We start from the raw sequence: 14953 nt of genomic DNA on the forward strand, positions 1-14953 counted from the left end.
TCTGTCTCTCTCTGGTTGAAAGGTTGACCTGGAATGGGGTGAAATCTGAAATGTGTGACAGGAGATCAGAAAGGAAGGGAAGGGAAGGGAAGGGAAGGGAAGGGAAGGATGAATGACAGTGTAACAAAAACACTGTAGGCTGAGGGAGTGCGTAGGACCAGGAGGGCATAGTTGGGGCCTGTTCCCCTCTTAGGGTGTGTTTGGGAAGGGGTTGGTGCAGAGCCTCCTCTGAAACAGGCCTTTGAAGTTCAAGCTGGATGTCTGGGGTGGGGTGTGGGGGAGGTTCTGTCCCTGGTGAAGCTGTTCCCCTGGGCTGAGTCTGCAGAAATCCTGGGAGACGACTTCTGGAGGGGGGTGACCTGAGGACGGACTAGGGGGTGGAGGGAAACAGGGGTGCCCAGGCGACAGGCGGGCTCCTGCCCTGTGTAGGTGGCTGGATTCTGGGGAGCTGACCGCTCTGACCATGGGGTGCGGTGGGGCGCGGGTTTCTGGAAGGTGGTGGGTTGCGCCCTGAGGGGGTGCAGAGCAAGTCAGAGTGGCTGCTCCTTTTAAGGCTCTCCCCAACTCCCCTTCCCGCTGATTCGGACTCTTCCTAGGCGTCCACTGAGGTGTCCTCCCTCCACTGCTCCCATCCTCAAATTTGGGGTCACTGGGTGAAAACAGGGTGCTCCCCTCACTGGTATCTTTGGGGGCATAGCAGCCCTCAGCGTGCTTGAACCTGAGTAGTTGGGTGACAGATTTATCCTTGGGTTGGATGGGGCTGCAGCAGCTCCAGCGCCCACCCTCTCCCCACAACCCCAGTTTGTTTCCTGACCCACAGCTCGGACCCTTAGACCCAAGTGTACCCCACAGTACAGCGCTGGCACACAGGACTTGCATCAGGGAGTCCCACATTCCATGCAGGACACCACCAATAGATAGCTCAGTGGAGCTCTGGTCTAAAACTTAATAACAACAGCAATAAATAGACCAGCCGTCAAATAACCTGGGTGTGGGGTCCCTGCATCCCAGGGTCCTAACTCAGCAGAGCCCAAGTGTTCTGAGAATGGACTTTTGTCCATTCTGTTTCATTTGGTTTAAATCCCCCCTGCTTAACACTATTCTATTTACATAACCACTTCATTCTATTTACATAACCACTGTTAACAAGTTCCACCCTCCCTCCAGGGCATTTGTGGTTCAGATAGGATTCTCGCCTAATCTGCCCCCTCTTTGTCACACTCTGATTTTCACCAGTCACTTTTCTCTCCACCCTCTCTATGTCACATCCTGTTTCCACCTTACTTGGCAAGTATATATAAAGACAGCATTGTGAGTTTTACAGTACTGGACCTTGAGTTTAGTTTAGCTCAGCTTAGATTGTGCTGCGTCCTGCATGAATAAAGAGATACTGCCTACAACCCAACCATGAGTCCCTGGTCGTCTGTTACCCGCCTGTGAAGCCAGCCCTGCGAAAACAACCTAACTCGTTGAAAACAACAGACTTTTCTCTCCAGGCCCCAGGGGGGCTGCTGGGGAACGCTCTGGGGCCACATTGGAAAGCCTGTCATTGGCCCTACATTGCCCCCTCACTCCACCCGTTTTCCTAGCTGATGAAGCTTGGCTGTGGCTTTTGGTAGTCTGTCTGTCCACAGTGAAGACTTCACCCCAGCGCCAGTCTTAGTCTTGACTTGGGTTCAGCTAAGCTCTGGGGACAGGCACTGCAGAAGGGGACAAGGGTGAGGAGGGGGCTTTAAGGTTACACCTGCCACCTCTAGCATCATGAATTCTCCGGGGAGGTGGGGTGCTGGGGTTTTGTACCCTAGGCTTTGTGCAGGTGGAGTCACTGAACTATGTCACTAGTCAAGAATTATTCTTTTGTGCGTCTCTTTTTCTTTCCCTCCTCTCTGTCTCTTTTCTTTATTCTCATGACAACTGCCACCTCTCCAGATTCAAAGGAGGTCTCGAAACTTGACATCAGGCTCAACCTGACGCTGTTGACTGGCTACGGAAGAAGGGCAAACGCTAGAAGAAGAAGATGCATGAGAGATGACGAGAATCCCAAGCACCACTCAGCTCCAGCGTCATCTGGTGCTGAGGACTGAACCTGGGACCTCTCGGATGCCAGTCCTGGAATTAGGCCTTTACGTGTTGAGGTCAATGGCCTCTTTCTTTAGTAGTTCGCTTGTCATTTGGTCTCCCCGGTTCACGCCTCTGTCACACATAGGTGTCCGGGGTCAGAGAAGCAGGGGTGAGGCTGAGCCAGCAGTGAGGCCAGGGCATGCTAGGTGCTCAGAACCCCTTGGTCAGACCCCCTCCCCCGCCCCTTCCGAGACAGAGACAGACAGTCACATCATTGAAGATGCTCCCCAGAAGCCACAGAAGCTGGCCTTCGCGGTGTACGTGCTGTCACCTTAGCATCTGTGCTTCCAGATCAGACCCTCTGTGTCCACACCAGCCCTGCACCACACATTTATACATTAAAAAGGAAAGAGGTTGCTAGTCCATGAACGAGAAGCCAGAGCACTGCTCTGACGTGTGTGGTACCAGGGATTGAACCCAGAGCCTCCTGCAATCTGCCACCTCCCCAGCTGCTGCACTGTGGCCTCTTAAACTTGCTTAGAAATTAGTGACAGGGGAGTCGGGCGATAGCGCAGTGGGTTAAGCGCAAAGCGCAAGGACCTGTGTAAGGATTCCAGTTCGAGCCCCCGGCTCCCCACCTGTAGGGGAGTCACTTCACAGGCGGTGAAGCGGGTGTGCAGGTGTCTTTCTCTTCCCCTCTCTGTCTTCCCCTCCCCTCTCCATTTCTCTGTCCTATCCAACAACAATGACATCAACAGTAATAATAACTACAATAAAAACAATAATAACAACAATAAAAACAAGGGCAACAAAAAGGAAATAAATAAATAAATATAAAAAAAGAAATTAGTGACGGGGGGCTAGATAGCATAATGGTTATGAAAGAGACAAGAGATTCTCTGCCTAAGGCTTCAAAGTCCCAGGTTCAATCCCCCACATCACCACAAACCAGAGCTGATCAGTGCTCTGGTAAAAGGGAAAAAAAAAATAGTGACAGTGGCTGGTGAGCTATTCACCACATAGAGTGAATGCCTTGCCAGGTGTGGGACCCTTGTCTGAATCCTGACACCACACAGGAGGTGCAACGGCATTGGAGGAAGCTCTGGTGATCTTTTTCTATCTGAATGAAAAAGCTGCTCAGGACAGTGGTGCAGCCCATGTTCAAGGTCCTGGGTACACACACACAAAAAAAAAAAAAAAAAAAGAGGAAGAAGTTAGTGATAGTGCTTACTAGCAATCTCCCAGGTCTACTTAAATGTGAGGCAGCTGGTGGTGAGAGCTGCCCCATCTCATGCAGGAGCATCATGGCTTTGGAGCCACCCTGCAACCAGGTCTGCTGCTCAGCCTCAAGCCCACTTGGAGGCCTGGGTCCTCTTCCCACCTCACACATGCGACAGAGCTTGGGGGGCTGGGCTGTGACTCATATGGGGGGGGCACAGACAGACGGCACTCAGGGCTGAGGTGATACTCTGGTCTCTCCCACTTGCAGTTCTCCTTGGCTTTCCTGCTCACCCACTGCTCCCTTGGGGGCTGGCTAGTCCCTCTCAAGGGTATGGGGTACTCTCCTTTCAAGAAATGGAGCGGTAAAAAAAAAAAAAAAAGTGGTCCAGGAGGTGGCGCAGTGGCTAAGGCACTAGACTCTCAAGCATGAGGTCCTGAGTTCAATCCCTGGCAGCACATGTACCAGAGTGATGTCTGGTTCTTTCTCTCTCTCCCCTATCTTTCTCATAAATAAATAAATGAAATCTTTTAAAAAAAAAGAAATGGAGAGGTACCAAGAGCTAGAGCTCCCGTTCCACATGGCCTCTGGACCTAGAAGACAGATGGTCCTGAAATCACCCCTACACACACACACACACACACACACACACACACACACACACACACACAAGATTTGATCAGTGGCCCAAACACAATTTCCAGGAGATATTTCCGACCTTATCTGCTGCTCCTTCTTCTTCTCCTTCTTCTTTTTTTTTTTTTTTGTTTGTTTTTTTGTTTTTTTACTACTAGAGCGCTGCTCAGCTCTGGCTTATGGTGGTGCAAGGGATTGAACCTGTTACTATCAGCCTCAGGAATGAGAGTCTCTTTGCATAACCATTATGCAATCTCCCCTGCCCTCCCTTTTTCTTCCCCTTTTTTAATTTGATAGGACAGGAGTCAGATGGTGGTGCGCCTGGTTAAGCATACATTACAGTGCACAAGGGGAAAGCTTCACAAGTGGTGAAGCAGGACTGCAAGTGTCTCTCTGTCTCTTTCCTTATCTCCCCTACCCTCTCAATTTCTCTCTAATAATAAATAAGTAAATAAATAAATAATATAATTAGTTTGATAGGACAGAGAGAAATTGAGAGGAGAGGTGGAGTTAGGAAGAGAGACAAAGAGACACCTGCAGTACTTACTTCACCGCTCATGAAGTTTCCCTCCTTCAGTTGGAGACCGGGGGCCTGAACCCAGATCCTTAAACATGACAGTGTTTGTATTTAACCACGTGCGACACCACCCAGCCCCCTTTTCCTCCCCTTTATTGGGGAATTTATGTTTTACATTAAACAGTAAGTACAATAGTTTGTACATGCATAACATTTCTCAGTTTTCCACATAACAATACAACCCCCACTAGGTCCTCTGTCATCCTTTTCCAGGACCTGTACTCTCTCCGCCACCAACCGAGAGTCTTTTACTTTGGTGCAATACACCAACTCCAGTCCAAGTTCCTAAGCAGCTTCTTGTAGCAGTCTGTCTTTTGCTTCTGGCCTGGCATTCTTTCAATGTTCTCCATCTCCATCTGGTCAGCAGACCTGGGCCCAGCTCAAACACTGCTCTGGGTGTCTTACGCCCCCTGCAGGAGCTTGGAGGTGAGGCAAGTGGAAAAGCAGGAATTATCCAGGTCTCCTACACTCCAGAAGCAAATGTCTTCTGTTTGTGAGATGAGCACAAGAACAAAGGTTTGCCAGGATGCTTTATCTAGTTGAGAAAATCCTCCTGTAGACTTGAAGGTCAGGCTATGTTTATCTTTGGTTCCTTCCTCCAGCCACTCAAAAGTTGACAAAGGTATTTTGGGGTTGGACTTGATGTGTGACATCTTCATAGAAAAACTGTATGGTAATCTAGCTGCTAATTTATTTTATCTAGATATTATCAATATCTATTTTTAATTAAGATTTTAATTTTTTATATTTTACTTCCTTACTTTAATGAGAGAGATAGAAAGACCAACCAGAACACTGCTCAGCTCTGGTACATGGGGTTCTGGGGATTGAACCTGGGACCTCAGAGCCTCAGGCATGAGAGTCTGTTGTGTAACCAGCATGCTATCTTTATTTATTATTGAGATAGGAGACAGAACCAGAGTATTACTCTGGCACATGTGACACCAAGGATTGAACTTGAGAGTTCAATGCTTTATCCACTGTTCCACTCTTGCACCACAGACTTTCTTATTGATCCTGTAAGAATTATTTATTAGTGAGAGAGGGGGGATCAAGAGAGAACCAGAGCATTATCCTGGGACATGTGGTTCTGGGGACTGAACTTGAACCTTGTGCTTTTAGAACCAGAGCTCTAGCCACTTTGCTATCTCCCAACCATAGTCTATTTTTTTTTTAATGTTTATATCTGACTTGGAAGCCAGACATAGGATAACAACTACAACATATTGATATATGTATATATTTTAAGATTTTATTTATTGATTGATGAGAAAGATAGGAGGAGAGAGAAAGAACCAGACTTCACTCTGGTACACGTGCTGCCAGGGATCGAACTCAAGACCTCATACTTGAGAGTCCAATGCTTTATCCACTGTGCTACCTCCCAGACCACCATAGTCTATGATTTTAAAATGTTTTTAAAGATTTATTCAGGGTGCCAGATGGTGGCGCACCTGGTTGAGCGCACATGTTACAATGTTCAAGGACCCGGGTTCAAGCCCCAGTCTCCACCTGCAGGGGGAAAGTTTCATGAGTGGTGAAGTAGGGCTGCAGGTGTCTCTCTCTATATATCACCCTCTTCCCTCTCAATTTATTATTGTTTCTACCCAATAAATAAATAAAGATAATAAAAAATTAAAAATATCTATTCAATCATTTAATGAGGGGGGAACATGGCATATTTTGGTGCTAGGGGATTGAACTCAGGAATGAGAATCTCTTTACATAACCATTATGCTATCTCCCCTACCCTTTTAAATTTTTTAAATTTTATTTTTATTTATTAGACAGAAACAGAGAGAAGGGAGGAGGAGATAAGAGAGGGAAAAACAAAGAGACACCTGCAGCCCTGTTTCACCACTCCTGAAGCTTTCCCCTTGCAGGTGGGGACCAGGGACTTGAGCTTGGGTCCTTGTGCACTATAAAGTGTGCAATTAACTAGGTGTGCCACAGCCTGGCCCCTCCCTTGCCCCTCCTTCTCTCTCTTTTTAATTTGGTAGGATGGGGCAGGCAAGTCCTGTACTCTACCACTGTGGCACCTCCTAGACCACAAAAAATTTTGGCTTGAGTACTACTCAGCACTGCCCCTGGGGTTCAGATATGGGATCTTCATATGCAAATCCTATGCACCACCACTATCTTCCCCACATCTGAGCTGGGGCATTGAGCTTTCATTTCATGTCTCAGCCACTTTTTTTTTCTGCCTCCAGGGTTATTGCTGGGGCTCCGTGCCTGCCCTACGAATCCACTACTCCTGGAGGCTATTTTTTTCCCCTTTTGTTGCCCTTGTTGTTTTATCATTGTTATGGTTATTATTATTGTTGTTATTGTTGCCATTGTTGATAGAACAGAGAAATCGAGAGAGGAGGGTAAGACAGACAGGGGATGAGAAAGATAGACACCTGCAGACCTGCTTTACCGCTTGTGAAGCAACCCCCCACTGCAGGTGGGGAATCGGGGCCTCAAACCTGGATCTTTAGCCTGTCCTTGCGCTTTGCACCATGTGCACTTAACCCACTGTGCTATCACCTGACTCCCAAGGGCTACTTAAGCATTTTTTTCTTTAATTATCTTTATTTATTGGATACAGACAGCCAGAAATCAAGAGGGAAGGGGTTAGCAGAGAGGGAAAGAGACAGAGAGACACCTGCAGCACTACTCCACCATTTGAAAAGCTTTCCCCCTGCAGGTGGGGACCAGGGGCTCGAACCGGGTCCTTGTTCATTGTAATATGTGCATTCAACCAGGTGTGCCACCACCTGGTCTAGTGCCACTTTTTCATTCAGAGAACCAGAAAGTGAAGAAGAGACATCACAGTATCAGAACTCCCTCCAGTGCTGTGACACTCCCAGGTGGTGCTGAAACTTGATCCTGGACTGCAGGCATGGCAAGGAATGTGCCCAACACAGTGAGCTCAACTACCTGCCCCCCTGTTTTCTCTCTACCTGAAGGCCAGGTTGTGTAGCTTGTCTCTCTGGCTTCTACTCCAACAAACTAAGACAGCAGGTTGTGGGTCTGGTTGGTCCTGATCCCTGGTAGCCTCGCAGAGAAAGTGATTATCTGTCTTTCTGATCTATTTATCTATCACCTCTTAATCAGTCCCTCTGTCATCTATGTAATCTATCAATCCATCTATGTATAACCCATCCTCTAATTTGGCATCCATAGAACTATCATTTATTTATCCTTTTTAAAATAGAAATTTAATTTATAATTACTTTTTATGTTTTATTTATTTTAATGAGAAATAGAGGGAAGAGAGACCAGAGCACTGCTCAGCTCTGGCTTCTTTTTTTTTATTGGGTAATTAATAATGTTTTACATAGCTCTGGCTTCTGGTGGGGCATGGGATTGAACCTAGGACCTTGGAGCCTCAGGCATGAAAGTCCCTTTGCATAACCATTATGCTGTCTCCCCAGCCTTGTTTAATTTATCTTCAGTCTATAATCTATCACCTTATCTTCATTTAATCTATTTATTCATCTATCTAATCTATTATCTAGCCATCTATCAGTCTTAACAACATCGCCCCGCCAGATATTCGACGGGATGTGGCATCATCTAAGTTCATTTCCCACGTCTACGATGGACCGGACCTGCCAATATACGTGGATATCTTCGCCCACCCTGTCCAACGCTTGACGTCTCGTCACCCAATCTGGTCCCCTACGCCTACACTGAACTTCTCTGTTCCAGACTCTTGGAAACAGAGTTGGCAGTCAGCTGAGGTAAAGAACAAACACCTCATCACAGACACCCCTGCAAGCGTCAACCCGGCTTTGACCTAGCACGTTATGATTGGGCCCTCCTCAATCGCTATCGAACAGGCCATGGCCGGTGCGCTGCTATGTTCCATCGCTGGGGAGCCAGAGACGACCCGAACTGCCCCTGCGGCTACAGACAGACTATGACCCACATAGTCAACGACTGCCACCTCTCCAGATTCAAAGGAGGTCTCGAAACTTTACATCAGGCTCCACCTGACGCTGTTGACTGGCTACGGAAGAAGGGCAAACGCTAGAAGAAGAAGTCATCTGATAGCATCTCTGTATCATCTACCATCATCTTGTTTCTCTAGTATCTGTCCATCCATCATTCATGAATTCAGCGCATCCCGGCAGTGACAGGGAAGCAGGCAAGGTGGAGGAGAGGGAAGGTGCTCGCCATCAGGCCGCCAGCGAGCACCGGGTTGGGACCCCCCCCACCCCCCCCCCGCCCCCCGCCCCTCGGGCTGGGACCCCCCCCCCCGCCCCCCGCCCCTCGCCCCTCGCCCCCCGCCCCTCAGGCCGCCAGTGAGCACCGGGCTGGGACCCGCCCCCCGCCCCCCGCCCCCCGCCCCCCGCCCCCCGCCCGCAGAGAATTCCTGGAGCCGCCTGCCCTCCCGGCATGCTCCGCGCACCCCCTGGTTGGCCGCGGCGCCGCACCACGTGACTCGGCGGCGGCAGTTGCCAGGGCAACGGCTGGAGCCTGGCGGTGCGGCGGTGCTGCGGGGCGGTGCGGGGGCCTGCGGCCGGGCTACAGGTAGGAACCCGGGTAGGACCCGGTGACCCCGAGCACCCCGACTTTGCGGAGCCCCTCCCTGAGGGAAGCCCCGCGGGGCCCGGCCGCTTCCCTAGAGGTCTGTCACCCGGCCGCGGGCCGGACCTGGGGGCCCCGCGTCAGCTGGGCCGTGGGGCGCATCTGGCTGCCTGGACCTGTCGCCTCCCGGTCCCCGCGGCCCCCGCCCCCGGTCGCGCCCTGACTTCCTCCGGGACGCTCGCTGGCAGACTTGCCTCCAGGCCCCTGCCCCAGCCCGCGGCCCCGGCCTCCCCGGCCCTTCCCGAAGCTGGCGGCCCGGCTCGCCCCGGAGGCGCCATCCCGGGTGTAGACGCGGCTCTGACTCGCGGGGCTCCTCCTGTGCGCACACGCGGGGGCAGGACGGGTGCTGGCCGCCCCTCCGGATTTACACTCCCGCCTTGCCGCTTTCGACTGTGGTTTGGGGGAACATCTAGTTTTTGTTAAGATTTTCTTTATTTCCTTCTTTCTTCCTTCCTTCCTTCCTTTCTTTCTTTCGCCTCCAGGGTTACTGCTGGGACTCGGTGCCGACACTGCTCCTGGAGGCTAATTCCCCCCCATTTTTGTTGCCCTTGTTGCTCTTGTTGTTGTTATTATTGTTATTGATGTCGTCGTTGCTGGATAGGACAGAGAGAAATGGAGAGAGGAGGGGAAGACAGAGAGGGGGAGAGAAAGACAGACACCTGCAGACCTGCGTCACCGCCTGTGAAGCGACTCCCCTGCAGGTGGGGAGCCGGGGGCTCGAACCGGGATCCTTATGCTGGTCCCTGCGCTTTGCGCCACCTGCGCTTAACCCGCTGCGCTACCGCCCGACTCCCTAGATTTTATTTCTTTGTTAAGGTTTTGATATATTTACAGTTATACAGAGAACGTTTGAGAGAGAGGGCGCACACACCAACAACATCACTCTGGCACTTGGCATGCTGAGGCTCGAACTCAGGACCTCACGCTCCCAGCCCTATACCGTCTTCTCTGCCACTTGCTGGGCCGCCTTGGGGGAGCATCTTAACTCCCCACCAGCTGCAGTGGCCCTGGAGTGGTGAAATTGCACGGCTGCAAAAAAAAGAATTAAGAGTTCTTTCCCTGTAAAGACCCTTCTGATTACAGCAGCCTCGCTCGCTAATCCAGACGACTCCCCTATTTTTTTTTTTGCCTCCAGAGTTATTGCTGGGGCTCAGCGCCTGCACCACGAATCCACTGCTCCTGGAGGCCATTTTTTCCCTTTTGTTGCCCTGGTTGTTTTATAGTTGTTGTGGTTATTATTGTTATTGTTGATGTCGTTCATTGTTGGATAGGACAGAGAGAAATGGAGAGAGGAGGGGAAGACAGAGAGGGGGAGAGAAAGACACCTGCAGACCTGCTTCACCGCCTGTGAAGCGACTCCCCTGCAGGTGGGGAGCCGGGGGCTCGAACCGGGATCCTCATGCCGGCCGCGTGGGCTTAACCTGCTGCGCTACCACCCGACTCCCCTAATTACCATATTTTAAGCTCAGATCTTTAGCTGTTTTAATTGCATCTAGAATTCAACCTTCCTGGCCGCCTGTCCTGTTTGCCAGTTCTGGAGGCTGGTCCATGAGCATCTTTTGGGGGGCCTATTATTCAGCTGCGCTTAAGTGATTTTGCAGACGTTTGACATGAAAACCTCTCTGACTTGTTTGTCTTGCAGAGACCTTTGGCACCCACAGTGGCACTGCAGTATGGGGGACATTCTGGCTCACGAATCTGAGTTGCTGGGACTGGTGAAGGAGGTAGGTTTGGTCTGCAAAGCAGGGCACGTCAGACGAGAACCTGAAAACTGGTGATGCTTGGATTTCACAATGCAACAACTAATCTGCTTTTCTTCCTAGCCTTCCACTCATTTCCAGGTGTTTTTATTTTCTATTCATAGCCAAAATTAAGATAAAAAAAAGAATTCTTATTAACATGAAAAAGAATCAGAGCATCATTTTGATCACTCTGGCACATGTGATACTAGGATTGAACTCCGGACCTCTTGCATGTAAGCTCAGCACTCTTCCCCACTGCACCATCTCTGGGCTGCCTCATTTGAAAGCTTAATAGCACTTAAAAATCTTTTGAGGAGTCAGGTGGTAGCGCAGCTGGTTAAGCGCACGTGGTACAAAGCACGTAAGGATCCCGGTTTGAGCCCCCGGCTCCCCACCTGCAGGGGGGGTCGCTTCATAAGCGGTGAAGCTGGTCTGCAGGTGTCTATCTTTCTCTCCCCCTCTCTGTCTTCCCCATCTCTCTCCATTTCTCTCCTATGCAACAACAATAATATCAATAACAACCACAAGAATAACTACAGCAATGAAAAACAAGGGCAACAAAAGGGAATAAATAAATATTTTTAAAAAATCTTTTGAAACAAAGGACAAAAGCAGCATATGCTCATGGTGAAAGACTAGAACAGTGGAAGTATCAGGAGTGAGTTTCCCCTCGACTTCTGCAGAGATGGCTGGGAATGGCCTAGTGCATTTATCTGCCCAGTCTCCCAGTGAGTATTCAAAATGTATGCACATATCTGTGTTTTGCTTTATAGAATGAGCTGACACCATACACTCTAGTAATAGAGTAGGGACTCTGTACTCAGCTTCATGCTTCTGTGTTTTTTTTCTGTTGTTGTTCTTTTAAAAATTTTTTTCTAATATTTATTTATTTTCCCTTGTGTTGCCCTTGTTGTTTTTCATTGTTGTTATAGTTATTATTGTTGTTCATGTCGTTGTTGTTAGAACAGAAAGAAATGGAGAGAGGAGGGGAAGAAAAAGGGGGGGGGAGAAAGAGAGACACCTGCAGACCTGCTTTACTGCCTGTGAAGCGACTCCCCTGCAGGGGAGGAGTCAGGGGCTTGAACTGGGATCCTTATGCCGGTCCTTATGCTTTGCACCATATATGCTTAACCCGCTGTGCTACCACCCGACTCCCTGCTTCTGTTTTTTTTAAAGTTGTACTTATTTATAAATTTTTTGGATAAAGACAGAGAAATTGAAAAAGGGGAGATAGGAGGGTAAGAGAGACACCTACAGCCTACTTTCTCCCTGTAGGTGGGGACTGGGGGCTAGAACCCTGGTCCTTGTGCATTGTAATATGCGCACTCAACTGGGTGCACCACCCCCCAACCCCAACCCCCCCATTTGCTTACTTCCTTTTTTTCTTATTCAATTATATATTTTTTATCTGTATTTATTTATTGGATAAAGACAGCCAGAAATTGAAAGGAAGGGGGAGACAGAGAGGGAAAAATAAGATAGAGGTGCAGGTGGGCACCAGAGACTTGAACCTGGTCCTTGGGCACTGTAACATGTGTGCTCAACCAGGTGCGCCACCACCCAGCCCACTTCTTACTCAATTTTATTGTTTGGTCCACTGGAGCTTTGCCCAGCCCCTGTTGATGCTTTACACCCAACTGATTCCACTACTCCCAGTGGGTTCTTTTCCCTTTTTATCTTAAGACAGGGAGAAAGGAAGAGGCCAGGAGAGATGCCACAACACCTAACTAATGTGCATGGTGCTTCCGTGTAGTGCTAGGGATTCAAACATGTGTCCTCAAATATGGTAAAGTGTGTGCGCTCTACTGGGTGAACTCTTTCCCAGCCCTTATTTTTATTTTTAAAGATATTATTTATTTCAGGAGTCAGGCGGTAGCGCAGCGGGTTAAGTGCACGTGGCACAAAGCACAAGGACCGGCATAAGGATCCCGGTTCGAGCCCCCGACTCCCCACCTGCAGGGAGTCGCTTCACTGATGGTGAAACAGGTCTGCAGGTGTTTATCTTTCTCTCCCCCCTCTGTCTTCCCATTCTCCATTTCTCTCTGTCCTATCCAACAATGACAACATCAATAACAACAACAATAATTACAACAATAAAACAAGGACAACAAAAGGGAATAAATAAATATGATTTTATTTATTTCTTCTCACTGCTATAGAGAAGTCCACTGAGGGGCTGCACCAGCATTATCTTTTACCTCTTTCTGGACACTTGGGTTCTGTACACAGAGAGCTTTTAAAGGCTGGAACCTGCCTCCTGCTCTGGGCACTGACGACTGCTCTTGGCATGAGGCTGGACCTTGGTGGTGCTAGAGGGACACTTGATGTCTCCCTAGATTCAACTATCTGACTTTGAAACAGAAGCCTAGCAGCCAAGCATGAAAGCACCCCAGAAATGGAGCTTGGGACTTTGTTAATGTGGTCATGAATACATTCTTTTCCCCTGAACATGTTACATGCTCTCCTAGAGGGCCTTTATAACCACAACCCTATTTGCTTGTTTATGTATTTATATATTCATTCATTGTCATTATAGAGAGGAAGTGAGGTAGTATAGTGGTTATGTAAAGAGACTCATGCCTGAGGCTCCAAAGTCCCAGGATCAGTTCCCTACACCACCATAAGCCAGAGTTGAACAGTGGTTGCGAGGGGAAGATCTGAAAGAGACAGAGCATATGATGGAGGGGCCAGGTGGTAGTGCATCTGGTTGAGTACACATTACAGAGCACAAGGATCCGTGTTCAAACAGCTGGTCTTCACCTATAGGAGGAAAGCTTCAGGAGTGGTGAAGCAGTGTTGCAGGTATCTCTCTGTCTCTCTCTCTCTCTTTCTCCCTTTCTCTCTTGCTCTCAATTTCTCTCTGTCCTGTCCAAGAATAGCTAAATAAATAAATGTTGATAGTTTCTGGTCTGACATCCAAGTCCTTGATCCATTTGGAATTTACTTTTGTGTTTGGTGAAATATAGTGGTTCATTCTTTTGCGTATTTCAACCCAATTTTCCAAACATCATTTGTTGAAGAGACTCTCCCCATTTAATAGTCTGGGCACCACTGTCAAAGATTAAATGACCATGGGTATGGGGGTAAATAAATAAATTACATATTAAAAAAAAGGGAGAACATGCACATATATAATGCTGGGTTGAAACCCAGGGCCCCACACCTGTATCACGAAGCCAGCTTTCTGGCAGTGGTTGAATTCTTTTTTTTTATTTTTGCTTAATTGGTCCAGGGAATGAACTCAGGACTTTGTGCATTAGCAGTACTGCTGAGTGGGCTTCCCAGCCCAGCTTTTTCATGCTCTAATTTTTTTAGAGAAAGGAGAGAAGTAGAAGAGGAGAGGCATGATTGCACAGCTCCAGCATCTGTGGAGCTTCCCTGGTTCAGTCCATGGCATTTCTACCTGGTGCCAGGTGTTGAACCCAGGGCCCCTTGCTTGATAAGGTGTGTGCTTTCTCCTTCTGAGCTGTCTCCCAGCCTTTGGAGTCAGTTCTGAAAGTCCCTGCGGCAGAGGCTGTGGACTGGACCTGGGGCAAGAGCTCAATTGCAGGAGGTACAAGCAGAAAGGTGTGTCTGGTCCAGACCAAACAGGAGGATAGAGAAGTGCAAACAGGTGGAGTGCATGTTCTAGAGCACTGTCCAGGGTGGGTGGGTGTCCAGATTGCAGCGAGCATTCTTGGGTGCTTGGGGGCCACTGTCACTAGCGAAACTGTCCCACTTCTAGTGACTTGTCTTCTCTCTTGGGAGCAGGTGTCATTGTGATCCTTCTGGTGGAGTGACACTCTGAAGGGACCTAGACCCAAAGCCTTCAGGCCTCCTGCTCCACCTTTGCCTTCTCGGGTGGTTGCACACAGGCCAGGGAGATAGTGAAGTGTGGGAGAGCACAGAACATGCATGCCAGAGACCCCTGAGGTCTCAGGTTCAATACCCGCTGCTGCCATATGGCAGAGCTGAGCAGTGCTCTGGTCTGTCTCTCTGTCTGTCTCTGTCTCTGTCTCTCTCACTCTCCCTCCTTGATAGAGAGCAGTTCACCCCATAAAGAATTTTGGTCCATATTCCCAGAGGGATAAAGAATAGGGAGACTGGGAGTCGGGTGGTAGCGCAGCAGGTTAAATGCAGGTGGTGCAAAGCTCAACGACC

At 49.0% G+C, this 14953-nt stretch overlaps 1 protein-coding gene across 1 annotated transcript in view; it reads left to right on the plus strand.

The window, feature by feature from the left end:
• Positions 1–8874: 8874 nt before the first annotated feature.
• Positions 8875–14953, plus strand: part of ARMC9 (armadillo repeat containing 9) — a 129824-nt gene continuing 123745 nt past the window's right edge. The window contains exons 1-2 of the mRNA XM_007519445.3: positions 8875–9014; positions 10714–10795. Coding sequence (XP_007519507.2) covers positions 10745–10795 — 51 coding nt within the window. The 5' untranslated portion in view covers positions 8875–9014; positions 10714–10744. The remainder of the gene's footprint in view (positions 9015–10713; positions 10796–14953) is intronic.

Source organism: Erinaceus europaeus, chromosome 7, assembly GCF_950295315.1.
Source record: "Erinaceus europaeus chromosome 7, mEriEur2.1, whole genome shotgun sequence".
NCBI lineage: Eukaryota > Metazoa > Chordata > Mammalia > Eulipotyphla > Erinaceidae > Erinaceus > Erinaceus europaeus.